General features: G+C 42.2%; 2 protein-coding genes across 11 annotated transcripts in view; one reads left to right on the forward strand and one right to left on the reverse strand.

The window, feature by feature from the left end:
• Positions 1 to 447: 447 nt before the first annotated feature.
• On the reverse strand, positions 448 to 6804 carry dkk3b (dickkopf WNT signaling pathway inhibitor 3b). The gene is made up of 7 exons (XM_042109104.1): positions 6497 to 6804; positions 6183 to 6308; positions 5646 to 5726; positions 3285 to 3377; positions 3035 to 3179; positions 2500 to 2650; positions 448 to 850 (listed from the first exon to the last, which is right to left on the reverse strand). Exons 1-7 carry the CDS (start codon positions 6695 to 6697, stop codon positions 781 to 783), a joined length of 867 nt encoding a protein of 288 aa, XP_041965038.1. The 5' UTR covers positions 6698 to 6804; the 3' UTR covers positions 448 to 780.
• Positions 6805 to 7828: 1024 nt separating this feature from the next.
• mical2b (microtubule associated monooxygenase, calponin and LIM domain containing 2b) overlaps positions 7829 to 27496 on the forward strand; it is a 41123-nt gene continuing 21455 nt past the window's right edge. For 7 of the 10 annotated variants that reach the window (XM_042109045.1, XM_042109046.1, XM_042109050.1 and 4 more), the window contains exons 1-15: positions 7829 to 8008; positions 14984 to 15331; positions 17634 to 17841; positions 18425 to 18541; positions 19830 to 19931; positions 21066 to 21221; positions 21632 to 21732; positions 23068 to 23325; positions 23791 to 23906; positions 24045 to 24171; positions 24398 to 24482; positions 25229 to 25376; positions 26089 to 26288; positions 27004 to 27098; positions 27257 to 27328. In XM_042109045.1, coding sequence (XP_041964979.1) covers positions 15080 to 15331; positions 17634 to 17841; positions 18425 to 18541; positions 19830 to 19931; positions 21066 to 21221; positions 21632 to 21732; positions 23068 to 23325; positions 23791 to 23906; positions 24045 to 24171; positions 24398 to 24482; positions 25229 to 25376; positions 26089 to 26288; positions 27004 to 27098; positions 27257 to 27328 — 2037 coding nt within the window. In that variant the 5' untranslated portion in view covers positions 7829 to 8008; positions 14984 to 15079. The remainder of the gene's footprint in view (positions 8009 to 14983; positions 15332 to 17633; positions 17842 to 18424; positions 18542 to 19829; positions 19932 to 21065; positions 21222 to 21631; positions 21733 to 23067; positions 23326 to 23790; positions 23907 to 24044; positions 24172 to 24397; positions 24483 to 25228; positions 25377 to 26088; positions 26289 to 27003; positions 27099 to 27256; positions 27329 to 27496) is intronic. The other 3 variants (XM_042109047.1, XM_042109048.1, XM_042109049.1) reach the window with 1 other exon arrangement.

Consider the following 27496-nt stretch of genomic DNA (forward strand, 5'->3'; position numbering starts at 1 on the left):
GCCAAACACACCTCTCCCTTTAACTGGAAAATATTTCGCAAGGGTTCTTACACTGGCTGGACAATATAGAATTTGTTAACCCTTTTAGAGGCCTTTAAAGCAAAAATCTGCCACAAAACCCCAAAATGCACTTGAATACTGAAAAACTAATGTACTTTTTGACATGATTTTAGGATATTGTGAGAATCTAGTAGGGCCTACATGATTTTAGATATGAGAATTTATCTCCTGAATCCGCTGCTTCACTGAAGTTGGTTAAAATGTTTCTTTAAGGTCTTCTAAAACAGAACAAGCCCTTGTAAAAAGAACAACCATTAGTTTTCTCTTTTTAAAAAAAAAACTGACATGGGGGAAAAACTGTTGAATACTGCCATCTACTGTGTATTTTGTTACATTAGCGACAACGAGAAAGGTTTAAATGCCATAGTATTTCTGAGAAACACATCAGGCAGTCAAGGATTTTTAATAGATTTCAACAGTCCTCTTTGCAAGAAAACTAAGGTATGTTTCATTTAAATATAAGTGTTTGATATACAGATACAATACAATTAATTCATTGTCATAATAACTACTAATACATCTCTTCAACAGAGAAAGTAGGGCTAGGGTTTGGGTCACAACAGAAATGCTTGTACAACATGGAATACCTGCAGGCTCATATTGTAAATGAATGTACTGTCACCCATCTGTTTGTGCAATGATGAATCATAGAGTGGAGACAAAACAAACATTTAGAGCCAGAAAAATCACAAGACTTTTGTTTGGGAACTCATTGATGTTTCACAGAAAGTCTGGATCTGGGCTGTCCTCACCGGATGAGCCTCTGACATCCAAGCACAGTGATCCACGTCTGCAACAGAACCCAATAACCCAGGTGAACAAACAACAGACATCAGAGCCACAGAGAAAGAACACTGCAATGACATCCTACTCTCTGCATTCCTGATAAACATGGATGTGCAAAATTACATCTACAGGTTTTTTTTGTTAGTTTTTTTTAATAAAATACGGTAATTAAGTGTATCAAAATAAACTACGAAATATAGAAGTCATGCTATGTATTAAAATAAAATACTGTATTTTGAAAATATTAAAAATACTATTTAAAGGGAGCATGAAATCACTTTGCAAACCTTCCATATCTATCTATTTAATCTATTCCTTCATCAGTATATCGACTCTCTTGATTAAGTGGACAGTATTTGAGAGCAACAGCTTTCCTCTGCCTATGAGGCATGCCAACAGTCAACAGATTAACTATGCTGACTTGCCTACATCTCATAGCCTAAATACTGTATCAAAGATGCACTCAAAAAGTCACAACTGAACTTGTCAAGTGGTACAAAGTGTGTTGCATACATGAGGCAACTTTTTGATCAATATTGCAGGGCAACCAGATAATCGGTTCCATGTGTTCTGATTAGATGATGTCATCACATCTACAAAAATAAATGTTTACCACTGTGCTGCTTCACCTCTTTATTTAACAAAATTCTGGAAATGTTTAGGAACTGAGAAGACCATTTGCTAGAGCTTTGAGAATTAATATCCTGCCGATATAGGATTTCAGTTGCTCATGTAAGTCCTGTAGATGATTAACTCCCCAAATACTTCACAATTTCATGTTAAGAAGCATTATAAGATACCCCTACATCTTTACTTCTAAGAGACCCTGCCTCTCTGGGATGCTCTTTTTCATACCCAATCGTGTTGCCACTTACCCTAAATCATTTTGTTACCCCCATCTCAAATTTCTTTTGAAACATGTTGCTGGTATCAAATTCAAAATTATCATGTATTTTCCGTGAAATAGTCAAATTTGTCATTTTCAACATTTTATATGTTGTCTGTGTCCTTTTTGCAACAAAATATGAGATTTGCAGAATATTACATTCTGTTTTTATTCACATTTTACACAACGTTCCAACTTTTTCTGAATTGGGGTTGTACAAAATGATTTATTTGATGTTATAGGTTAGACACAAAAATGACCGCAGTGTAGATTAATTGAATGCGGAAGTAATTGTTTTTAAATAGAGGCGGTCTTGTGCGTCTCCACGTTACACGATTGGCCAAAGTCATCCCAACACCGAGAACGCGCACAGATCTGAGCTGAAAGCCTAGTTTGACAAATATATCACATAACTGCAATCGTAGTATCACTTAACGTATACCCCTGAGTCAAAGCTTTGTCAAGCCTCGATATGTCTACATAGCCTAGATATGTCTAACGTGCTTCGTAGTATACCCCACTGGTCTGAGCCGGTATGATTGGCTCTATCCCATGTACAGAGTCAGGACTTTATACAGACAACAGTATTGGGTGAGTATTGGGGTGGCAATGGCAGTGACACACACACACACACACACACACACACACTGCAGGGAAAAACAATTCTCTGAATTTGACAAAATGATGTACTGACCTAGAACAGACCGCACTTACTGTAAGTATTTTTTACTGAATGAATGAATTCATTTTGAAAAGACGCTGCCTACCTGAGGGGCTGGCACTCGAGGCCCCCAGCGCAGGGGCAGTGTTCCCTGGGGCCCTCCACGTCCCACAGCAGTAGGTCCATCAGCATATTGGGCTGGCTGTAGCAGGGCTGCTGCTCCTGGGGTCGCGGGGTGCACACTGGGAAGAGCAGCTCTGCCATGGGGGGAGGGGGGGGGGGGGGTTAAGGGCGATAGAACGTTTTGGAAAGTAATGGCTGGTTTGTGGACTCATTTTAGCTAATGGTGGGAGAACTCATGATCGCATTTACATACTGGGCATGTCCAGCAATGAACCATTCAATTTGGGGAGACAAAATAGAGGAGTTGGACATAAATATCGGCTTTGGAGTCCTTGAGGATGGCCTAGGTCAGGTTCAATGGTACTGACCGCAAAAGAATTCTCTCTAACTTTTTGTGAAAAAAAAAAAAGTTTGCTAGGATAACGGATTTTCTTTTGAGCTCTTCTAAACGTACAAACTTCATTGAAGAAAAATAAACGCATTGAGCTTATTGTTAGTGTGTGTCTTCAAGGCCTTACCCTTGTGAAAGGCGCAGCAGTTCTCAGGGCTGCAGTCATTCTGGTACTGACAGATGCTGCCAGACTGTCCTTTTACACCGTCTGGTGAGCACTTTCCCCACACACACAATTGGCCTGAACAGCATTCCTCGTCCTTTCCGCAGCTCTGTTAAGGATGAATTCACATCAATCTAAAGAGGCACTGAGCCATAGAGAACTTGACAAATCAAATCATCCATTAATATGTGTTTTGTATACTGTGTCCACTCACGGCATAGGAGGCCTGGCAGGGTATGCATCTGGAGGTCAGGACTTGGTACAGACAGTAGCTGCCCTCTCCACAGTCCTCATCGATCAGGCACTCCTGTGATAAATAAAAGCCGGACGTTTGAAAAATTGTGTAATGCCACACATATCCAATTCAATTTATTGGCAACATAAAAGTCCACATGAATTGCCTTTTCGTTTATTATGAGTGATGCTAGTCTCCCAAGAAATCTCGTATTGATGAGGTTGGACTTCACAGTACGATATGTACATGTGAACTTATGGGCAGATTATGAACTTTCAGGCCCCTGGGCCCAGATGTATTAAGGGCCCCCCGCTAATTGTCGCAAATTTTTAATTTGTTTAATGTGATTTCCTTTTGCAGTTCTTATCTTCTTCATCAGGAGAAAAGTAGGCCAGATGATATAAGGAGGGGAAAAAAACAATGGCTTGATTTTGGCCCTGGTGGTTTCGGGGACCAGTAAGTTAAAGTGCAGACTTCTGACATACTGCCAAGGCATATTTTAACCCCAACATATCACAATACAGCTATACACAACTCGTCACTATACACAAGTATATCTCATTTGTTTAGAGGCTGATCCACGTTGGAATGAGGAAAACAGTTTATTTTTCAGGAGTTGTTTTAGGTAAATATGGAAACGTTTTGTTTCTGTTTGACCTTTCGTCCACATGATGCCAGTGTTTATGGAGCCCCAGACACACTTAGAGTGTGCCTCAGACAATGGCCTGATTAAGCCAAATGAAGTGTGTGTGTGTGTGTGTGTGTGTGTGTGTGTCTCTGTGTGCATGCGTGTGTGTGTGTGTGTGTGTCTGTCTGTGTGCATGCATGTGTGTGTGTGTGTCTGTGTGTGCCTGTGTGCATGCGTGTGTGTGTGTGTGTGTGTGTCTGTGTGCATGCGTGTGTGTGTGTGTGTGTGTGTGTGTGTGTTCAATTCCCTAAGTACTTGAGCTGTTTTATGTAGAGACCAGATCAAAGAGCGGCTCACTCCCCTCCAGTCTTCTCCCAGACTGATGTTGCGCTGAGGTCGTCTCTAATGACTCACCCAGACCAACTCCAGTCAGCCGGGCAAACAGTTCTCCCTGTTTCCCGCTCACATCATAAAGCCAGCCAACTTCCTGTCCTCAAAACAAAACATCTCGCTTCAGAAACCACACCCACTGTCTGATTTATTCTGGCTGAGCCGTTATTTCCTGAGGAGGCATTTGTGTCTTAACAGGCATGCAAATCAAGTTGCAGTGTCTTTTGAAACACAGCTCACATCGAAAAAAAAGTCCAGTTTTTTAATGAGCTGGAACTATAAACCTGTACCATACGCTCAACATATGTGGGCAACTTTGGCCCTGTGCACAGATCTGGTTTTGAAGATGAAGCCATACTTTTCACTAAACAACTATGATGGGGAGTTTGAGTTAATCCCTGTCATGATTTACAACAGTACAGTAGCAACCATAAATATGCAAATAACACAATGAGCAAATAGCAATGCTACGAGCCATTAAGAGCAACATTCACAAGAGACCATTTTCCATGCATTCTTTCCAGGTTTTCTAATGTTACTAGCACAGCATGTGTGGGTTCCTGGGGGAAAAGCGCTAAACTCAGCTATAAAACCCCTAATGGCAGTTCAGTCTGTGGAAAATACTGGTGCCCTCAAGTGTACTGACAGCATAATAAAGCTTTGGGTTAGGGAGCTTATATGAAGTAAGCCATTACTGAGAGAATAGACATGCACTGCAAATAAGAGCACTCATAATGCAAAGTCAAAGGGATTTTTTTTTTTTTTTTTACATTTTCTTATTTGGTTTAGGGGAATGTTTATCAAGACCAATAGGCTGAGTGTGTGATGTCAGAAATGACTCAGCAAATGAGATTCTCTCAGTGTAGGAAACCTACCAAAACCAAGCCAACTGCGAATACAAATAACAAACTGTTCAACCCAAAGTGTTTATACATTTCCTGCATTAGTGGTCCACGGACAGAGAAACAAATCAGGAGGTAACTCTCAAGTGAGCACCACATATTTGCAACATCCTGATTATCCCAGATGGTAAAACAAGATGAGCCCTGTTTCAGAAAAACTCTGAGAGCATTTTCCTTTTTCCACCCAACATATGACTTCCATCATGATGCATCCTGTCCACATTATAAATTTTGCAAGTAGGAAAACCATCTCAACCCAATATACTGTCAAATTTTTTCCCCTTTTTATTGAATTGCTTTTCTCATTGACGGAATCTGTTTTCATAGGACATCGACTCACTGCCAAGTTCACTTGCATGCCTACGTTTCACCTAACTTCTGAAAGCACTTTGGCCAGCCCACAGTCTCTCAATCACTCACATGGTCGACTTCATTCCATCTGCCACTGGTCTGAATCACTGTTCTGGAGAGATGGATCTCCCCTGTCCTATTGTCCGTTTCCTGAAGAGAGAAACATAGATGCTTTAGGATCATACACACCAAGAGCATATGACATGGAATGCTGCAAATCTCCTTGTCTGACACACCACATCAGCTCTGGGAGTTGAGCTCCTCGTGTGGCCATAGAATAACATATCTTTGGCAACATGACTAGGAAAACAGTGTTTTAGTTATAAGGACTTGGTCTCTTTTTCTCAAGCAGTGTTCCATTGGGTGCGCCATTTGTTAAAATAGACAAAGCCTCACTGTAACTTAATATACAGTGATCATATATAAGAGGAAATACTTTGCAGAGAAGTTAATCGCATGCAGTAAACAACGCGATAAAACCATTGTCATTGCTACAAGCCTGATAGGCGTCTATATGATTGCCTAGTCTACTATCTCTGTATTTAGAACTCAACAATATAATGAAGTAAGACAACAATAATGCTGTGGAAAAATGTTGAACCATACCTTTTTGATCTGTTCAACTATATGCATGGCTTGGTCATCCAGTGCGTCTTTTGAATGGGTCAAATTATGATAGATTGGAACCAGGTCTTGCGCATAAGATTGAGATTTAGCACTTTCATTATTTATCTGAAAGAGACAATCTCATAAATGAGGCCTAGTTTACGAAGAAAATTATATATCAAAAGATGTAGACATGACAGATAACATTTAAATCGTCAAAACGTAACTGGATTAGCCTACTCTTTCAAAGTTAAGCGATAAAAACACTTCGAAACCATTCGAATTCGCCAAACATCGGTTCTTGAGTAGCCTACCTGATGTACCGCTTCCTCTAGTTTATGCTGCGTGTCCTCCATCAATTTTTCAACCTCTCTAAACATATCGTTCAAGGTAATTTGTCCCGGAGCCAGATTTCTATCAATAGTCTTGATGCCATTTTTAGCGTATGGGGTCGTTCGGCTTGCAACACCATTGAAAATATGTAGCCAGAAAAAGAGTGTGACAAACTTAAGCATTGCAGCGACAAAACAAGTCCAGGCTCCGAAGTTTGCGTCGGAGGTCCTCCAGTAGCCTACCGTTTATTTGGAAACTATGCGCACTGGCTTGAAAAGAAAAAAAAATCCGGAAAGAGAATTAATAACACTGCGCAGTGTGGTGCCTGAAACTAGGGTTTTTGGCTTGAATACAGTGGTGCACATCCACAAAATCGACCATTTATTAAGTCTCTGTAGCCTAAGACACTGCAACTTAATTCAATGGCATCACGCAGATTTGATTTATTTAAACTATTTTACTGGATTCCCAAACGTAGGCTATCCCAAACGTTCTATGGTTTATTTTCTATAGGCTAACAATATATATATATTTTAATTATTGATTCCGATCAAATCATGCATTCTATAAACTCAACTCACTGAATCCTTGAGAGAACTTGAGTAGTCTATGATCACATTAATGATGGTGGAGATGATTGAAAGCGATTCGAACGATTAATGAGTCATACAGTAGATGGCGCTGTTGTATCAGGACATTTGGGAATTGGGGATTTTTTTTTTAATGTATTATACTGTATGTGATCATTTCTGTAGCTCCATACGCCACAGTTGTTGCCTTGTGTTTAATAAACTGGACAAGACAATCAGATAGGGCCTATTAGGAATTTGGTGACTATAGCTGAAGTTATGTACACATGAAGGTAGGCTATGCACAAGAATAAATCAGATGTGGACACTTTAGATGGTAAAGTTTGCAATTTTACAAACGACGTAGGCTATAACTATTTGTTGTGCCATTATTTTGCGTAGCCTATATATATAATAGGCCTATTAGTTAACAGGGCCAAATGTTAACTAAAATAAAACAAACAAAAACAAGAACAAACAGAAATAAACAGAAACAAAATAAAATCGTTTCTGAGACGGATTTTATGCTTTTTCTAATATAAATCGAATCCCAGGAGTGTTGCCATAATTGTTTAGGCCTAGCCTATGTTGTGGAGTCTGACCCCAGAACCCCAGGGTTGCTGACAATTAATCCCGGGGATTGGCCAAGAGGTTTGCGTTCCAAGTTTATCGCCAAACTTCCCATTGGACGTCATGTCGCCGAAGCACCGCCTTGAAGATAATATGAGAGGCACCAGACTGCGCTCGCAAACTACACGGCTTCATTTGGAAGTTAAGAGGGACATAAGAAGTTACCTCGAGCTTTGAAATTTGATATGGTAATAATAATTCAAGATTGAAAAACGGACAGTGGTTTTCTGTGGAACCTTCGCATGGAATTGATCAAAGCCGCTGTCACTGAACTAAACTCACACCTGAAGATAAGTAAGTTCACTAAACAGCACGGTTTCGTTAAGTCTGAAATCACGACTGGTTGGCAATCATAAAATGCTATGTAGGCGCTTTATCCTGTAGACTTTTGGGAACTCATAGGTAGGTTAACCCTTCAACGAAGTCTTCTATCGGCTTCAAAACTGCAGCCTATTAAACTTTAATTTACAATTTAAGACGGGATCGGGTTGTGTTTCGGGTTTGCGGTTACACTTTGCCTATGACTATAGTTTCAATTCGTAAATATTTTATCATTGGCTACAATTCATTTTATTGTAAATTGCGAAGTTAGGTAGGCTACCTAAATAGCTTTGAAAAAAACGTGTCATTCAGTTGAATAGCCTACTTCTATAGGCCTACACAACAACCGCTTAATCCTGTCAATAACGTTGATAGACATGGTGTATATTGTGCAAACTAACAGCATACAGTATGAAGTTGAGTTATGTTTCACTCATCCATCATGATGAGTATAAGGAGATTACCAATAAATAGGCCTACCTGCGTCAGACATTTATTAATCAGGAATAATATAAATCCCAATTAAGTATGAGCCTATTATTCTGCACATTTTCTTTCGGCTTTAGTCGCTTATTTGTGCAATAGCCTATGTTCCTGCCAAATAGCGAGTTATAGTTGGTGTAATGCTGATTTAGGATGAGGAGTTTGCAGAACAGGTGTTTTTTTCTCTTGAGGCAATAATCTGTAATGTGTGTTGATAGATGTGAACCACAAGATTAGTGATGTTCATGACTGACATCTCAGATGGTGCATTTCTTGGCCTAGGCTACTCAGATGAGAAGATAGAGATTCAACAGACTTTCTGTTTAAATACATGGCGATTAAGCAGTGTTGCCATTGTGATATGATTGGGTATATGACTAGGCTTATCTGACTCAGGTGTGACTTATAACATCCGAGTCATACATTGTAGAAGACTGTCCACTATTGGCTGTATTCATAAGGACATGGGTTCCTCTGTATAAACAACTATAAACTGTTGAAATGGTTACATGTAAATATGACCAACAACACTTCTCTCTGGAGTTAGATAGATTGATTAGATTTTCTCGTGGCACAAATCACATGTAAATCTACGGGAACCTTTTACTTTTTTTATTTTTGACATTTGATTTTTACAATCCAATGTCACTGTCAGAGCAGTACAAACAAACAGTTACACAAGTGTTCATTTCCTGGTGCAAGCAACAGACTTATAAGGGCTGCTCAGCCTATCAGGAGGGGGAATGACACAAATACACCAAGTGCTAGTGGTGGTGTCACTGTCATTGCTGTGCCATATGGCTAGCTGTCAGGAGTTCAGCTAAACTCACTCCCCAGGAGGAAGGTAGTGTGAGAATGGATATATTTTTGTGGGCAATTGTCACCTATCAATTGGTGACATTGACTTGATCACCACTCATTTATTTCAGCCTGCTTTTCAAAACCCTTATGTAATATGTAGTTTTGCAACCTGCTTGCGATACATGTTTATCAGAATACAAAGTTTTTTTTTCTCCTAAACTGGTCAGATGGCACAGAAATCTTAAAATGAGAAGAAGGGAGAAGGGAGTTACTTGTCTTCATCTTGTCTTTTTCAGAGTAACATGGAGCTGTGTGTCATTTGAGTCATCGCATTGAGGCTAAACACTGTAGTCTTACACCTGCTGTAATAGGAGTTGATTGATAGCCTTCTCTATTTTATTTTGTTATAAAATATTGTATTAGATGTAATGCAGTGAGTGCTACTCCTTCACCATTTTCTTTTGGATTAAGGAAATACAAAGATTGCTTGACTGGCCATGACCCTTGTTTGTAGGACATTTTTGTGGCTATTGATCGAGTATGTGCTCCAATTTCCCATTTTAACTTCATATAAAAAGATTAAATTGATGGTCTTTACTGAATAGAGGCCTATTATGACAGTGAGTAGTCTTATTTGCTGAACTTGATTACTTTTTTGGAAGAGTTTCCAGGTCTTCCTAATTCTATGAGTAAACCATACAAAATTGAATGACCACAAGAATTAGGGATGACATGACCTTTTTTTTTTATTGTCCATGACCTAATTTGAAAAAGTGGCTAAAGCCTTTTTCTGTGCACCATACCTCTGGCAACCTCTGGCAGAGTCTGAAATTCCCTTTGCAATGCAAAGCAACATAAGCTTTGTTTGTATGGGTTTGATTCCATTTCCTGTTAACCAACGTTTTCTAGCCCATCACATTGTCACAGAAGCAGAATAGCCATTGGCAAGTATGGCCAGCTGGCTTGTGCAAAATTCCAGAATTGAATTGAAACTGGCTCTTAAATTCCAATTCAATTCTTGAATTTCACTTGCATAGGTAGCAAGTGAGGTAGCAAACAGGAAGCAGAATTGCAATTCGAATTGTGCACAACCCTGATGGCCAGTCAGTCCACCATACACATATCCCCCTCTTGAGGATCCGAGTCAATGGGGAGATCATCTGTCAACACAAACTGGATGAGCAGGCTAAAGCAGCTTAGCAAGTAAGAATCAAATGTGCTAGGATGATTTCGTCCAGGCACCCAAAACAAGTTTCTTATTGAAAGTAACCGTTAAGGATCATGGAACCATAAGAAGGTCCTGCCTTTCTTATCCTTTTCCTGTGCGGGGAGGTGTGTATGATGTCATATTTGACATTTGACCAAGACCCCTAAAGGATAAAAATGAAAGAAACAGCCACTCTGTTTAGAAGCAAAACTATGAAAAAAAAAAACCTTAATGAAATGGCAAACTGTGTTTTGAAAGCATATTGGCATACATGTTGTGGGCCTTCCTCAGTTCCTGAAAAGCCAGCCTGAACTTAGCCCTGAGTGTGTCTACGTCAGGCTACTTCCTCAAGGCATTATATAGTAAACCTTCTTGGATATTTTACCTTGATGTGAATGTCATATTGTATATCATTCTATGTAGATGCAGCTGAAAATTATGAGGTCTATGTCTGAGTGGATACTTGGTTCTATAGGTGAAGGGACTTGCGTTAGAGGTGTGCTGCCCCCTGGGCTTCTACAGGAAACTTGAAACCTGTCTATTCTGAGCAGATGCCTTGTGAAGCCTGCACCACACACTCATATTTTCAAGGCTGCAGCAGACGTCCTGAATATGCCTGAGTGAAAGTGCTTATAAAAAGTTTTTAAAAACTTTTCAGTATTCTAGGGTGTTGGTGCAAGGTTACATTTGGTAAATGTTTTTAATTCAGGCTGAGCAGGTGAATTTTATTTAGATTCAGTCTGGATGTCATTCTCATTCCAGAGCACTATGAGGATTATTCTTGAGTTTTGAAGCAATACCCTAGCCATTGTGTGCAGCTCCATGTTTTCTGATGACTCACTTAACTCAAGCGTTGTTGTGCTCTGTGGCAGTTGGGACTGTGTCCTCCTCCCATAAACCCTTCATTTAATGTGTTTACCTTTGTCTCTGTCATGCCCCCAGGGGAATGGCATATGAGCACTTGGAACAGAACAAGGATCTCTCTCTATTTAACCTTTTAATGTATTCCTTCAAATTCTAGAAGTTTCCTGTTTTTTGATGTGGGCAGACCAAATCTACTCACCAAAATGATGGTAATCTGAAGTGGTCATTACAGCCTCTGTTGTGGCACCATGACCTGTACTCCCCTTTAATTAACTCCCAACAGTTACTTAGCACACCAGTTCCACTGAAGGATTAAAAATTACACTTGACTTATTTAAATGAACTTTGCGTGTGTGAGTGTTTCACACCATTCCGATCATGGTAGAGATACCGTTGATGAGTGTGATCATGGGGATTGCCGGAGTACTCACCTCAGGGAGTTTCTTATCCCAAGGCAAAGCACTGAGGTGTAGGTAAATGTTACCCTTCATGGTGTAGCTATAACCCATGCATCAGGTGTTTTAGAGTGCAAGGGCCTTGTTGCAGATGCCTAGCAGTCCTCACAACAGACTTGCTTTTTTCAATTGATGGTAAAGGGTTTTTTCCCCAAGCAAACAGGAAGTCTCTGAATATGAAACAGTGCATGGTTTTATTTCAAGTGTGCTTTTGTGTTAGGTATGATGCAAAGGCAAACAGCACAATGAGAGTAGATGGTTTACTTAGAGTCCAGAGGTGTCTTTCACTGGCAAGCCCAAATCTTTTTATTGTCTTTTATTCTATGCTGCACTGTAGAACTGTGTCATTTCAGACATTTCTAGGTCATTGGGCTAACAATCTGGGCTGATCTAATAGAAGTCCTTTTCTGAAGCATAAACACAACCCCAACCCAAATGAGCACAATGCTCTCTCCTTACCTGTATTTGTGTTCTACCCTTCCACCCCTCTCGCCAGCATGCCTCACACAGCAACCTATATTTGCCAGCAATAGTGCTGTGAGCAGTAAAGCTGAAGAGGCTCTTTTCTCCAAGCTGAAGTCATGCCTTTAAACTTAGGATGTCTGGAATGTTGGCTTTGTCACACCACTGCTCATGTGAATTACTCTCCCACTGAACGGCGACACACTCGCCAGGGGCTTTGCTCTGTAGTAACTGATTGTTCGGCTTTAAAGCGGTCCAGTTTCTCTGTTTGTCTGAATTTCGATTTCTTTGAGCAAGTCAAGCTCACTTTGTGGAAGCGAAATGTCCTTTAGTTCCACCGCCTTCAGTCACGTATATGCCCAGCTACAGTTCTTACTATTCTAAAACAACGTGACCCATTACCTCAAATTGAGGGAGATGTTTGAGTTTGATAGTGCCTGGTATTTCCTTTGAAAACTCCCATGATGTGTCGTACTGCACAAGTCAAATATAGACAGAAACCTTCCAGTGAACTTCCTGGACCACACTGCCTTTTGCTTATGGGCTTTGGGTTTCTATGTGTCTAAGGGGGCCTTGGAGATTTCACTGGATGAGGTCCAGGATAGGAAATGTCGGGGTCAGGGTTCATCATCATGGTCTGCAGACAGAATTCTCACAGGGCCAGGCAGCTAAAGCATGGGATGGGAGGGAAGGGCATGTTTGGAGAGGGGCAGGGGGAAGCAGCTGTCCTGAGATATTGCCTCCACGCAGTGGCAGCGGAGATGTTGTAGCTGGCTGCTAAACTCGATTAGGCCTCAGAGATCGGAAGCCTCCCAGAGGACCGCTGAGGGAGAGGGATGATTGACAGCTGGGCTGCTGTAGGCGACCAGGCCTGGGGTAGACTGCTCTCTCGTATACCTCATGCATTTTCCTGTGCATAAAGCCACTAATCTGATTCGGGTATCGCTGTGTTGGACCTCATGGAAACAAAACATGCATTGCATGTTGTAGTTGCTTTTTTTGATTACTTTGAAATTCATGCATGTTTACCTTTTAAAGGTGCTCTAAGCGATGCCACATTTTTTTTTTTAGGCTAAAACATTTTATGTCACTTACTGCAAACATCACCTAACCAACCGCTAGCTGTCTGTGCCCTGAATACACTGTAAAAAAACGCAATCTCTGTGGACGGCACAGGCTCCAAAAACGGCAATAACAACAACCTGGGCAAACCTAGCCCATAAAAACATAACAAACTATTCCAGAAAATCAGACGAGATGCGCGTTTAGGAGAGTTTCAATTGTATGTGGCAGAACAGATTTCACAGGCTGGCTTTCCCAGGTTGATCACCAGCGTCATTCCTGCTACCTTGATAATTGCTACAGGCCAGTCAATGCACAGCTAGAAACATGACCTTTTTAAGTAGATATGCTTGAGCATGTTGTTCATAGTGGTTGAATGACTTCATGGTTCTTAGAGCTACTGATAAGGTACTGACATCAGTTCAAAAGGGAAGGAAGACGGGTTCTGGCACAGCAAAGAGAAAACAATATGGATAAGCCATTGTTACAGGCCAGTCAATGTACAGCTATTAGAAACATAACCTTTTAAGTAGATATACTTGAGCATGTTGTTCATAGTGGTTGAATGACTTCATGGTTCTTAGAGCTACTGATAAGGTACTGATATCAGTTCAAAAGTGAAGGAAGGCGGGTCCTGGCACAGCAAAGAGAAAACAATATGGAAGTGTGTTGACACGCACAATTAAGCAATGCTGCCTTTACCTCTGAATAGTTTTTCTTTTTCTATATTCTTCTATATAAATGGCTATTTACTATACTCATGTTTTGGTATATTTTGCATATGTTTTCTTTTCATTTATTTATTTCTTTTTTCTTTTTTTCTTTTTTAAGACCTTCATTTATTGGCCTGACTTTTGCACTATTATATTGACTGTCTACTGTATGCACAATTGCACAATTTCAACCCAAATTTTGCTGTTCTTATTTCTTCATTGTATGTGCCTTCTTATTTACTTTTTAGTTTGTCTGTGGACCTAATTGGTAAAATATGTCTTGTCTCCACCGTGGGATAGTGGGAAACGTAATTTCGATCTCTTTGTATGTCTTGACATGTGAAGAAATTGACAATAAAGCAGACTTTGACTTCAGATACAGAATATAGCAGAATATAATGCATGCATCTTGGCATACAAATTATGTCAACGCTCAGCCTGAGAAGGTGACCCCCCCCCCCCCACACACACACCGTCTAGCAAAGTAAAAAAAACATGATTGAAATGATGTGTTCAAGATCAGTGTTTTGCTAACACATTGAAGAGACTTGGCCATTAACGCCACATTCCACCCTAATTCCTGAGTTAAAAAAAAAAACCTTTGTTCTGTTTGACCTGGCGAGCACTTTCATAATCCCATCAAGCAGTTCATGCCTGTAAGTCACTATAAATACCCCTCAAAAATGGGTTGGGTCAGTCATTTTTGGAGCTTGGTTTAAAGGTGAACAGTTGTTTTGGAATAATTGCTCCTGATGAGTGTTAGCCTGGTCTAATGAGATCAGAAGTGAGCCAACCCTAGTCATGATTACTGAGGACTCCTGACTGACTTGGAACGCTGACCTCTGGTCAAAGTCTTTTTAATCTTAGTATATATATGTGTACTGTTGCCTTTTGCTTCCAGACTCTTGAGTGGGAATGTGCGCAGCACTCGTCCTGGACCTGAAGACTTAAGTGGCTGCTAACGGAACACCGAGGTGGCAAGCTGTGAGGTTGGACGATGGGCGAGCTTGATGATCAGTCCGGACAGCTCTTCGAGACTTTTATCCAGGCGTCCACGTGCAAAGGCACCCTCCAGGCCTTCGGAATACTATGTCGGCAGTTGGACCTGGACCCATCCCACTACAGTGCCTTCTACCGCAACCTCAAGAGCGCCGTCACCTCGTGGAAGGCTGAGCCGCTGTGGAATAAGCTGGACAAGAGAGCCAGCCACAAGGAGTACAAGAAAGGCAATGCCTGCCCAGACACAAGGGTAAGACCAACACTTTATCTCAACAGGAACTTTTAGTTTTCAACATGCCTGAGTTTGAGATAAATCTATTTCCTGTCTGTCATATTTCCTGCTAACTGGACCCTGTGACTTGAGTGTATTGAGGATGCTGCCAGGGCTGATATGGCAGTCTTGTTCCTCTGTTTTTCCCAGTGGGTGCTGGCTGCTTTGGTTATGACTTGTAGGTTTTTGCTCTTTCCATCACAACCATGAGATCTCTAGATCAGTTTGTCAGCACATCAGGAAATGTACTGAGAGAGGAACGTGTTAGGAAATGACCCACATGGAGGCAAACCCTGGCAGATTTGTACAAACAAAACTCATTTCCATCTTTTAGATTTGATAGTTAAATCACTTGTCTGCCCTTCAGACATAGTAGAATAGCTTACTGTGTATAAATGAATAACTTGTCATTGCAAGGAATGTGCACTACTTATATTTATGTTTTCTTTTCATTTATTTCATTTATTTTCTTTTTGCATAAAACCTTCAGATACAGAATATAGCTGAATATAATGCATGCATCTTGGCATACAAATTATGTCAACGCTCAGCCTGACAAGGTGACCCCTCCCCCCCCACCCCAGGCTACACATCTGATAACGTGTCAATTAACATAACTCTGGTTGAAGTAGAGCAGGGATTTACATCCTTGTTTTTATCGTGTTGGATCATCTCATCAAAAACAATAACGTCTACACGTCAGCGTAACGTCTGTGCAGCATTTTGCATGTTATTCTTGGCTGGTTTCCCTCTTCCTGAAGCCTCAGCTCTTTGAGGCTTGATGCGCTAAAAAGAGGAGTGGGTAATGTTGTACATGGATGTGTTGCTGAATGTACACGTTAATATAAAATGGTGATTGAGATGGGAGGAGTGTACCCTCTGGATGGTACAGTATGTGCCCACTCTAGGGGCAGGAAGTCTAGTCCAACTAAGGCCCACAGGAAGCCTTCTCCCATCACTGCGATGCATAGAGATTTATAATAAGAGGAGCTATGTGAGCTTAGAAGATTGTTGATAGTCCAGCTGTAGTTTCCATCAGGCAGTTGTTTCATATTGTTTGTGCAACATCAGGTGTTTCATATTGTTTGTGCAATTATATGTTTGGGTTGTTGTGAGTGGTTTAATTTTTTCAGTCATTGCAAATTTTAGCGCCTGTCTCTCTGTAGATACTGTACATCGAGATCATTTTAGATGATCAAAAACTATGCATTGTTATTTGATCAGAGGCAAGTCAAATGACCCATTTCCTGAAGACTCCTTTTTATAGTTGACTGGCATGGCTTTATCTAAGAGATGGTTGTAAATGTGAAGCCTGTTTCATGGCTGTGCTCTTAGTGCCATCTATGGTAAAGTGTTTGCTTATATTTTATCATTGCATGGAATGTGCACTACTTCTTCCCAGTTGGCTCTTGCCAATTAATTTTCTTGTCATGAGAAGGCCTAGGTGTCCATACTTTGCCTAAATTTTCTTAGGCCTGACTCTGGAATTAAGTAATTAATTTTCCAAACTAAGGGAAAGTACACATGAATGGAGCATTAGTGTTTTGTACCGTTATGTACAAGTACAGCACTGGTGCTAACGTTAATGCTAGTGCTAGCTGTTGGCTGAGGGTGTGTCAACTTTAAATGGTTATCTATAACAGATGTCTTTTAATACAGTTTTATAGAGCTGTTCATGTCACTGTGGAACAGGTCTCAGGTTTTAGTGATGCACTAATGGCGTACATTTCCATACATGGAAATGTCTAACCCACTTAGTCACTGCTGATTGGTGAGCATGCCTAATAATGCATGAGAAGCACAGCACTCCTGTAGGTGAGCTTCACTGTCACACTAAGGAGGATGAGCTAAATATAAAAATCATAGATGTGATTAGATTAACAATTGGGACAAAGTTGTGAGCTGCATAACTAATTGCAGCCTTTGCGATTAGCTAATTCTATTAGTTCAAATTGCAATATTGATTAAAAATGTATTCATTGTTCAGCCTTACAGCCTACAGCACCCACTAGTGATTTTATAGTCGACTAGTTGATGAAACCCCTAGTCCTGGCCATCTCATTTCATTTGTTCTATGTTGTTAACTTATTCCTTGGTTTGCACAGTATGGTCATTGCTACTCTCCTGTTCAGAGTAGCCTTTGCTAATCCCATTTTGTTCATTAAAGATTAGCAGCAACTGATTATGTAGAATAGGCTATGCTCAGAGATGTAATAGGCTCCTGTGTCTAATTATTTGTAGCTTATTTGCTGAAATAAGTCTTCTCTTTGTTCGTCCTTAGTGTCTGATTATTGGGGGTGGACCCTGTGGCCTTCGCACAGCCATCGAGTTGGCCCTTCTAGGAGCCAAAGTGGTCCTGATCGAGAAGAGGGACACCTTCTCCAGGAACAATGTGCTGCACCTCTGGCCCTACACCATCTATGACCTCAAGGAACTCGGTGCTAAGAAGTTCTACGGCAAGTTCTGCGCTGGAGCCATAGACCACATCAGTGAGTGCCAGTCATGACTAAGCATGTCATTTCCGTAAAACTAGATGACCATGTTGTGTCAATGAGGAGTTTAAGTCATGTTCCTTTAAAGTTTACTCCAGGCTCACTACAGACTGGGCCAAAGCCTTTCCTCAATGTTTCCTGTTTTTTTTCTCTCCTAGCCAGTACCCTTGAAATTTGACTGTTAAAATAGGCCCTGCTATCTGTAGGCCCTATCGCTCTGCCAGCAAATCTGTCTGTGAGCGATGTCTGAGAGAAACTGATAGACTCTCCTTATGGTGCCAGAGATTCATGTAATCCTGGCAATGCTTGTAACACAGTTAAGTAAGAAGAGCCATAGGCCTACCCTGTGGATGCATGGTGTAGCCTAGCTGTCTGTGGTTCTCTCCTGTAAATCCAAGTATTTTCTTATTCTGTGTGCTTGTTTCATTCTACTCAGAAATGCGGAGTAGGCCTACTGTACTCAGTTGGGTGAAAAACTCAAAGTTGTTGACTACTTATTATGATGTTTTGTTATTGTGTAGAACCCTTGGGTCACTGTTTCCCTTTTTGGTATGTGTGTGTGTTTTTGTGTGTTTCCCAGGTATTCGCCAGCTCCAACTCATGCTGTTGAAGATTGCCCTCATTGTCGGTGTGGAGGTGCATGTCAATGTTGAGTTTGTGAAGCTCCTGGAGCCACCAGAGGATCAGGGCAGTGATGGTGATTATTTGTTTGCATTTTGACTAATCTTTAGCAATATCTTCTTCCAGGCATACTGTTATATTAAGAGCTGTGTTGCCTTCAGATTAGATCATTAAACAAGTCTGGGTCAAGTGGGTGCAGCTCTCTGGAAGTTCACATTGCCACAATAAGGCATCAAACCAATTTGTCTGAAGTATGCACTGTAGACAGCTTTTTTTCAATACATCTAACTTCATGGCTGCAAGTTATTAGTTCCGTGGGTCATAATAAACCATGTCTTCTTTGCTCAATGCCTTCTCTGTCAAAGACTTTGCAGATGGCAGCGTAAGAATGTCCTTGCATACCAGAGATTGAGTGTCTGACTTGGCGAGTACAGGATCTCAGTGCAGTGACTGCCTTTAGGCCTCAGCCTTTCAACAATACTAGCCTTAGTCATTATATGTCCATTAAACACTGTAATCTCTTAGTTCTTCACTTACCTCCAAGGAAGCCTGCCCAGCGAGATTTGACTCTCGAGCTTGAGTCTGGTGCCACCGTGACAAGTAGCCCATTGCTGCATAGTTGGCAGGGGCTTGTTAAAAATAGGAAGCATGTCTAAATTGAGCAATGCAATCACCCGTAGTTTTTTTTTACCCTTGTTTCCCACCATGATGACATTCTGCAGATGGTTTGTCTTGGGGGGGGAAAAAAGCATTTTTTCCATCCACAACCACCGACCCAGCATTTGCACATGCATGAACCTGATATCAAGAGGGTTTCTGTTTCTCACGCACGTCATTGCCACTCAACCCCTGGCATTGTAGTAAGGATAAACCCTCCAGACCTGCTCTATATATAGGGCCAGTGTCAGAGAGGGCACTGGCGCCTCCTCTGTTATGCACACCCATCAGTCGTCTTCAACTGTTTTCACAAGAATTTGCTTGCAATGTGAATGTGCTAAACATTTTACTTCAACTATTACATGCCTCTGTGTGAATGGGTGTTATATGAGGATAACCTACGTTGTAGTTTTAAGCATTTTTTTTTACAAGTCTATGGACCCTTTCAAGAGTTCCATTATCAGCATCATAGTTGGCCCCACAAGACTTCCTTTTTAACATTCCATATGTTATCTTAATGCAGAGGAAGTAGATTGGGGCCCAAATAGAATGTCCAAGCATTGTTTTTGTTTACCTTGTTGAAAGGGTCTATAAAACAATTTCAGGCGTGCAGTCCTGGCAGCGAGAGATCTAAGGTACAGTAGATTACTGTGGAGGGCTGCCCTTTCACTGCTTGTGTAAAGACGTCCCAGTCCTCTCCACCCTAGGTCATGGATGGAGGGCAGAGATTCGACCAGCCGACCACCCACTGGCCAGCTATGACTTTGACGTGGTGATCGGGGCAGATGGCCGCAGGAACACACTTGATGGTGAGTGAGTGGGAGTAGCTGTAAGGATATGGGCAGTAGGCAGGTGTTTCATGTCATGTCATGTCATGTCATGTAAATGTGCCGCTCATGTACGTACAATGTCTACAAGAACCAAAATAGAAAGCTGAAGTGCCTCACTAAAAAAAGCAATTGATGTATTTGGAACTGATGAATCGGCCTAAATGAAAAGTATGTCTGGACACTGAGATTAGGTTGTTCAATGGCGGTGTACAAGATTACTAAGTACTTATTTCAACAATTAATATGGGGTATTCTACCCTACAAGTCTTGACATTTTTATGAAGTATTGTTTTAACCCAGATTGAATAGGAGGTGGAAAGCACACACTTTAAGATGTCTGAAAAGTGCTCCAATTCCTTCTTGCTGACACAGTTTGAACCCAGTTTCCAGGCCATTCTCACAGACGCCATAATTTGGATAAAATCCCCATTCAGACAGCTTATTGTTTTTCTTTGTTCTCTATCCACAAGATAACCTTTTTTATGTTTGAGCCACCTTTGAACCATACTGAAGTGAATGGCAGCTTGCTTGGCCGACTTTAACAGCTTGTCTGTAGTGTTGAGTCTTGGGGCTATACTGGAGTTTTTTTAGACACGTGTAGTGTACAGTTGTTTCCTTGTAAGGAGAGGTCAAAGCCGTCTGTCATAACACAGAAATGACTCCGGAGTCCAAAGGTTAGATTACTGGAGAAGTGGGGAACAAATGAACCTTTTTATCTGCTATGTGTAGAATGAATTGGTATAGAGAGATTCAGCAGAGTGTGGCAATGAAACTGGCTGTGGGATTTGATTTGGATTCCTTGGTGATTCTCGTTAAATAAATAGAGAGAGAAATTGTTTAGCTGCTATATGAAACCAGACATTCATCAGTGTTCCATTCAGGTTTTTAATGAAAATAAGTGGGTTGAAGGCAACCACAATGTCAAAACAATCTCAACCCCAAGACCTAGAACCTCCGGTCTTTTTGATCAGGGCTGGCAGGTTTCCCACAGTCTCTCTGAAGTCTGAGCCCTGTCCAGACGTGTGCTGAGCTCATCTCTCTCTCTCTCTCTCTCTCTCTCTCTCTCTCTCTCTCTCTCTCGCTCCCTCTCTCTCTCTCTCTCTCGCTCACCAGGATTTCGAAGGAAGGAGTTCCGCGGGAAGCTGGCCATCGCGATCACTGCCAACTTTGTCAACCGCCACACCACGGCCGAAGCTAAGGTGGAGGAGATCAGTGGGGTAGCCTTCATCTTTAATCAGAAGTTCTTTCTGGACCTCAGGGAAGAAACCGGTAATCATCTAAGCCCTCTGAATCTATGTCAAGCTGTACTGCTATCAGGAAGAAATAGAGTTGCTGAAAAAGGGATGTATAGAACATCCAGTACCGTGCCATTAAACTATTTCTATATGAGGGATGGTAAGGGTGCAGTTTCATGTTTGAAGCGCTTGCGATTCAGAGATATGAAGTGTTTGTTCCTGCCTGTCCAGACTCATGTAAGGTGGTTCCTTGCAGGCTAGACATGCGCTAGAATGGGGCCCTCTGATATAAGTCCGATTTGTGCCAGTGGAATTTGTCTGCCATCAGTACACCCTTAATGACCTCAGTGGTGCGAACTGGAACAGCTAAATAGATCAGGTGCCTTAATATAGACATTGCCTCATAAATGTTACGGAGTGTGTGTCTGTGTTTTGTTACGGCAGGTATTGATCTGGAGAACATTGTGTACTACAAGGACGACACTCACTATTTTGTGATGACGGCAAAGAAACAGAGTCTTCTGGATAAGGGGGTCATTATACATGTGAGTAGCAATCCCACCACACTGCTCCATGTCGGTCACTGTTATGAAAATATAACCCTCTCTCAGCCAGGTTCCCTGGTACTTTTACTAAAGCTATCTAGCAAGTCCCACGTGTCTGTGTGTGTCTTCCTTGGCTTGGCCTTCCAAGTTTGGGTGGTGGCAGTGTGGACAATGGAAGCTGTCAGAATAGATATAGCATGACTGATGATATAGCATGACGGCGTGGCACCAGAATTGTGGCTGTGGCACAATTGGCAGCTTGCCTGTGTGTGTGTGTGGGGGGGGGGGGGGGGGGGGTGCTCAATAGAATGGTTGCATTTCATTAGACTTCCCTAGGATAGCATGATCACTCGCTACATCAGGTGGTGTGTGTGTGTGTGCATATATTTCTCTGTCTCTGTCTCTGTCTCTGTCTCTGTCTCTGTCTCTGTCTCTCCCCTCTCTCTGTCTCTCTGCTTATGTGTGTGACCTCTGGAGCAGCAGGTGCTGGCCTGAGAGTGCGTGCATGATGACTCAGAGGGTGTTATGAACTCTGAGGCGATTAGGGATTGATGAGTGAGTGTGTGTTTAGATGATCATTAGATGAAACCCGATCAGGAAGGGTTCTGTTATTCCATTCTCAAAGCAATCCTCTGCCTCTACCACTTTGTACTCATTTGCTTAAGTAGGGCTTTATAGTCCCAGGTGTCTCATTTTCAATTCTTATGTCAAGCCTGTGCCTGTGTCTGTGCCTGTGTCTGTGCCTGTGCCTGTGTCTGTGCCTGTGTCTGTGCCTGTGTCTGTGCCTGTGTCTGTGCCTGTGTCTGTGCCTGTGTCTGTGCCTGTGTCTGTGCCTGTGTCTGTGCCTGTGTGGTTTCACTTCTGCTCTTGTGAATATAAACTGCACCTGAGCTTGCTGTAAGGCTACGCAGCCTTCAGATCCAAAGATTAAAGCATCGCTGCAATAAAAACCCAGTGGTCCTTGTAATGACCGCAACTTCACACACACAGTGGGGACATTGATCTAAATGTGTGTATTAAAAGTGTATTAAATCTATGATCGTTGTGGTTAGTGAAATCCTTTTTTTTTTTTTCACAAATGGCCCATTTAAATGTGCACATGTGGATGAATTAACATAATCAGATCTATTCATGCAAAGACTTAACACCACTTTAACTGATTAATGCATAACTTTGTGCAAACTTGAAAAGGTGGTGTTTACAATACTTCTGAAGTTGACCCTAATGCATTTAATTTGATGACCACTGTGAGTCTGAATTAGCCTCTCACCCAGCAGCATTTTGAATTAACTGATGTTCACATCATGAATGATCATGTATTTCTCTGGCCTGCAGGACTATATTGAAACTGAGAAGCTGCTAAGCAATGACAACGTCAACCAGGAGGCCCTGCTGTCCTACGCCCGTGAGGCCGCCGACTTTGGCACCAACTACCAGCTGCCCTCTCTAGACTATGCCATCAACCACTACAGCCAGCCTGACGTGGCCATGTTCGACTTCACCTGCATGTACGCATCGGAGAATGCGGCGCTCATCCGCGAGAAGGCCGGACATCAACTACTCGTTGCCCTGGTAGGGGACAGTCTACTAGAGGTAAGGGGGATCTAAAACTAGTTGGGTGCTGCTGTGTGTCCCCAACCATTGTAATAGCACTAGGCCTAGAACTAGGATTCTATCAAATATCATGCCATAAGCTAGGGCAGGAATGCACTCTTATGCAATGTTGACATAAGGTTTGCTCAAATTATTCAGCCCATGTCAAGTCATAATGTGTCCAAAGTCAAGACTGTACTTGTTGCTGCGTGTTAACAGGAAAGGCCGATATCCCTTTTGTGGTGTAAAGTAAGCTTAGAAAGTGCATGGACAAAAGTGGAAAGGACACTTCATTTGATTTTACCTAAGGCCTTTCAACCATACTGAACACTACTGCACAATCCATGAGGAAATGCTCATGGACAGAATATGCTTGTGAATGTCCAGGCTTAAGCAAAGTGTATGTAGTAATGTGTGTGTCTGTGTGTGCTGGGGCTGCGTCGACTGATGATGTTTTCTGTGCAGCCCTTCTGGCCCATGGGGACGGGCTGCGCTCGCGGGTTCCTGGCTGCCTTTGACACGGCCTGGATGGTGCAAGGCTGGGCACAGGGGAAATCCCCGCTGGACATCCTCTCTGAGAGGTGAACAGACACCACCGGCATGAACACCTCACTGGTCAAAATGCACAAATATACTTCATCATTGTGACTTGTACAGCGCTGGGGCTTCATATGGACTTTGACATTAAGCTAAAATTTTTCCGTCTCATTGTTGCATAGGGAAAGCCTCTACAGGCTGCTCCCACAAACCACTCCAGAGAACATTTCAAAGAATCTCGAACAGTACACGATAGACCCAGCGACACGGTACCCAAACCTCAACTCCAGCTGTGTGCGGCCGCATCAGGTGAGTCTGGCTTGAATGGTCTCGTTAAGCCTCTTAGGGAGTGAACCTCCAAGGCCGTAGATTTTAGTCTTACCATCACCTCTGGCTGTGCTAGATGGGTAACTGTAACGAAAAAGGGATAAAAAATGAAATTAATTTGTTAAAATAAATAGTGAGTGTGGAATTGCATTTTCTTTTCTACTATGTGATCTTTCCTTCATTCCATTCTTCCTTTTCCCCTCTCTAGGTAAAGCATCTGTACATTAATGGTGAGCAGGACTCGAGTTTGCTGGAGCGGGGTGCTGCTGTCCGCAGATCTGTGAAACGTAGAGGTGAGTGACCGCTGAAGCCCGCGAGTTGAACTGACCTCTTTGTCTGTTAATGCCAGGCAGGGACTCTGACTGAGGAGGCTGTGCTGCTATGTGTCTGTCATCCTTGGGCATGTTTTATAATTATAATTAAGGAGTCATAGCACTCAGGCGACACCCTTCATCTCTGCCATGTAGCTCATTAGTAACCCACAACAGAAACCCTCTGCTAGTGCTACATTCTCCCTCTGTGTCCATATTGGTGGCGCCCTCATTAGGCCAGAGCTGTGCTTTGTTTGCCTATGCTGGTATGTCCTAATGGTCACCTGATCTGTGGTGTATGGGACAGCTGGTTTCACCTGGATGCCCCGTCAATGTGCACACAATGCCTTATCACTGTTCCCGTCTGGCACGCCCATCCAGCACAATGATATCACAATGCTAGTGTTACAGGAGGCCAGGTCAGCCTAGCCTGGTCAGAAAATGTGCTGCCGCTCTCTGCAATTTGATCTCTATTATAGACCCGGCAGTCTAATCAGGGAGATCTGTAAAAATACAAGCTTTGAAGTGCTTGTGTATGCATGGAAGTTGTTCTTTTTGTTTATTCTCTAAGGTTAGGTTGCATTTCCCTTCACCTCAGTTGGTTTACTGATTATATTGTGCCACATTTAGATTGACTGAATTAAACATATTCCAACCATTCATTTGCAGCACTGTTGTAAACAGCAGAAGTTGATAGGGAAGTATGTAATTGTGGTGCTTGTTCACAGAATCCGAGATCAGGCCCAGCCGACTGCTGTCCTGGTGCCAGAAACAGACTCAAGGCTACCGCGCTGTGGAGGTCACTGACCTCAGCTCCTCCTGGAAGAGTGGCTTGGCCCTGTGTGCCCTCATCCACCACTTCAGACCGGAGCTTATGTGAGCACACTTACACTCACTCATTCACCATACACATACACATTCACACTCACACTCACACTACCTATACACACTCAAATATGGAAGGCAGTCAGAGGGAAATCATATTTTGTGGAAGGAAAGTGTCATATTTGAGTCAGAGAACATTAGATATGTTCTCAACATTAAAGCAGGTTCAAGACATTTGAGCTTGAGATTTGGGAGTGTAGTTTATGAGCTTGCTGACTGAGGTCGGTGTAGAGGTCTGAAGTCTGGGTTTGTGTCTGAGCCTGCTCTCATACCCCTCTTATCTTACCTGTGTGAAAATAAACATCAGGGTGTGCTGTAACTTGGCTTCTTATGACCTCATGCTGGGCCTCAGTGTACACAGTTATGTCATTTCTCCAGTTCAATCTCACTTTGTCTCCTTCAGTCTCTCTCTCTCTCTTCAGTCTTTCTTTCTCTCTCTCGCTCTCGCTCTCTCTCTCTCCCAGCCTTGTCACATCTAGATGTGATTAAACAGAAATAATGTCAATCAGTTATGGTGGCATGACAGTTGGCGGAAAGATAACACCACTCGTAACCATGGGTACCATGACATGCACACCACTCTCCCATTCAGCAGACATTTTGTTTGCCCTCACACAGCACCTCACAACAGCTCCCCCTGAAAATGCAACCGGGTGGCAGCACTAATCTAATTTGCCTCGGGCTTGACCTTTCCTGCCCCCAGTGACTTCGAATCCCTGAATGAGGCGGATTCGGAGGCCAACAACCAGCTGGCGTTCGACGTGGCCGAGCGAGAGCTGGGCATCCAGCCTGTGACCACGGGCAAGGAGATGGCTGTTGTGCAGGGGCCCGACAAGCTCATCATGGTGCTCTACCTCTCCAAGTTCTACGAGAAATTCTACAGTGCCTCCCTGAGAGCCTCCGGTATGACCCTCCCTCTCTCTCTCTCTCCTCCCTCACACACACACACACACACACACATACACATTCCCTCCCTCAGTTTAACACCTCTGTATCCCAAGTCTAAGAGAACTCTCCCCATTTCCTGAGTGTATTGACCTTGTTGCCCTGTCTGTTGTTACTGCTAGGGTGTGCACATAGGTGTTAATACAAGGAGAAGCATTTGCAGTGTCGTCAGACCATCAGTGTCTTAGTAAGCATCCATGCATAATGCCATCCATGTATACATGGGACATTATGGCATGGCATGTCAAATGAGTTTCAGCGCTATGCATAGGCCTTTTTAATCCGGTAGACCAGATAGAATTGCTTGTTGTGCAAGGCTAGAGGTTAGAGTTATGAAAGTTTGGTATCTGAAATATGCAAGCAGGCCCCTGCGTGGGTCATCTTACACAGCAAGAGGACTAGGCGTGTAGAGTGCCTTCGCCATTTGCCCACAAGCGTAGTGTACTGGTGTAATGCTATGATTTCACTATTTAAAAAACAGGAGGTTAATATTGCATCACATATATTGTTAATATTGTTATCACATAAAACTTATATAAATTGTATTATGATTTACAGTTAGGTACAGTATCTTTGGAGGCTAAAATTGTTTTCTTTTTTACATTGGGCTTGCATAATTAGATCTGTCAAATATCCGAAAGTCATGGCAAGATACTGACGTGGTTGTTTACAGGTGCTGCCAGGGAAAAGGATGAAAACAATGAACACTATTCATCCAAGTCTAACAACCTAATGAACCTCACACAGCCACGAAAGAGGATTCCAAAGGTAGGTCGAGGCTAAGCCTGTCTGAGGCCTTTGAATGACCACCAGCTCTAAAACATAAATAAATAAATAAATAACGGTAATAAAAAAAAAAATATGTGTATATATATATATATAGGAAAAAGGAAAAGCATGAATGTTTGTCATTTTTTTATGTATAGGACAAGAAGAAGCTGGAAGACAACGACTCCCAGAATGCTAAACGGAGACGGAACTGCAGCTATTTGGACGAGGTGTGTGCTCTTTGGACTGTTGAGTTACAGTAACTTACATCATCAAAGCTATGCCACAAATGCACTAGAGATACACATACCCACGTTTGATGTGAACTGATCTTCATTCTTATGAACAGCTGAGTTCTGCTGCAGTCAGTGGCCTCCAAGTGATTGAGTGTGTGTGTG

The sequence above is a fragment of the Alosa sapidissima genome, chromosome 11 (assembly GCF_018492685.1).
Source record: "Alosa sapidissima isolate fAloSap1 chromosome 11, fAloSap1.pri, whole genome shotgun sequence".
In the NCBI taxonomy this organism is placed as follows: Eukaryota; Metazoa; Chordata; class Actinopteri; order Clupeiformes; family Clupeidae; genus Alosa; species Alosa sapidissima.

Excerpts from the sequence above, each read along its gene's own strand:
- dkk3b (XM_042109104.1), bottom strand. The coding sequence starts at position 6,697 with ATGCTTAAGTTTGTCACACTCTTTTTCTGGCTACATATTTTCAATGGT. Across the intron at positions 6,309-6,496 it reads TAGAGGAAGCGGTACATCAG|ATAAATAATGAAAGTGCTAA; the intron begins GTAGGCTACTCA and ends TGTCTCTTTCAG. Across the intron at positions 2,651-3,034 it reads CTGCTGCGCCTTTCACAAGG|AGCTGCTCTTCCCAGTGTGC; the intron begins GTAAGGCCTTGA and ends CCCCCATGGCAG.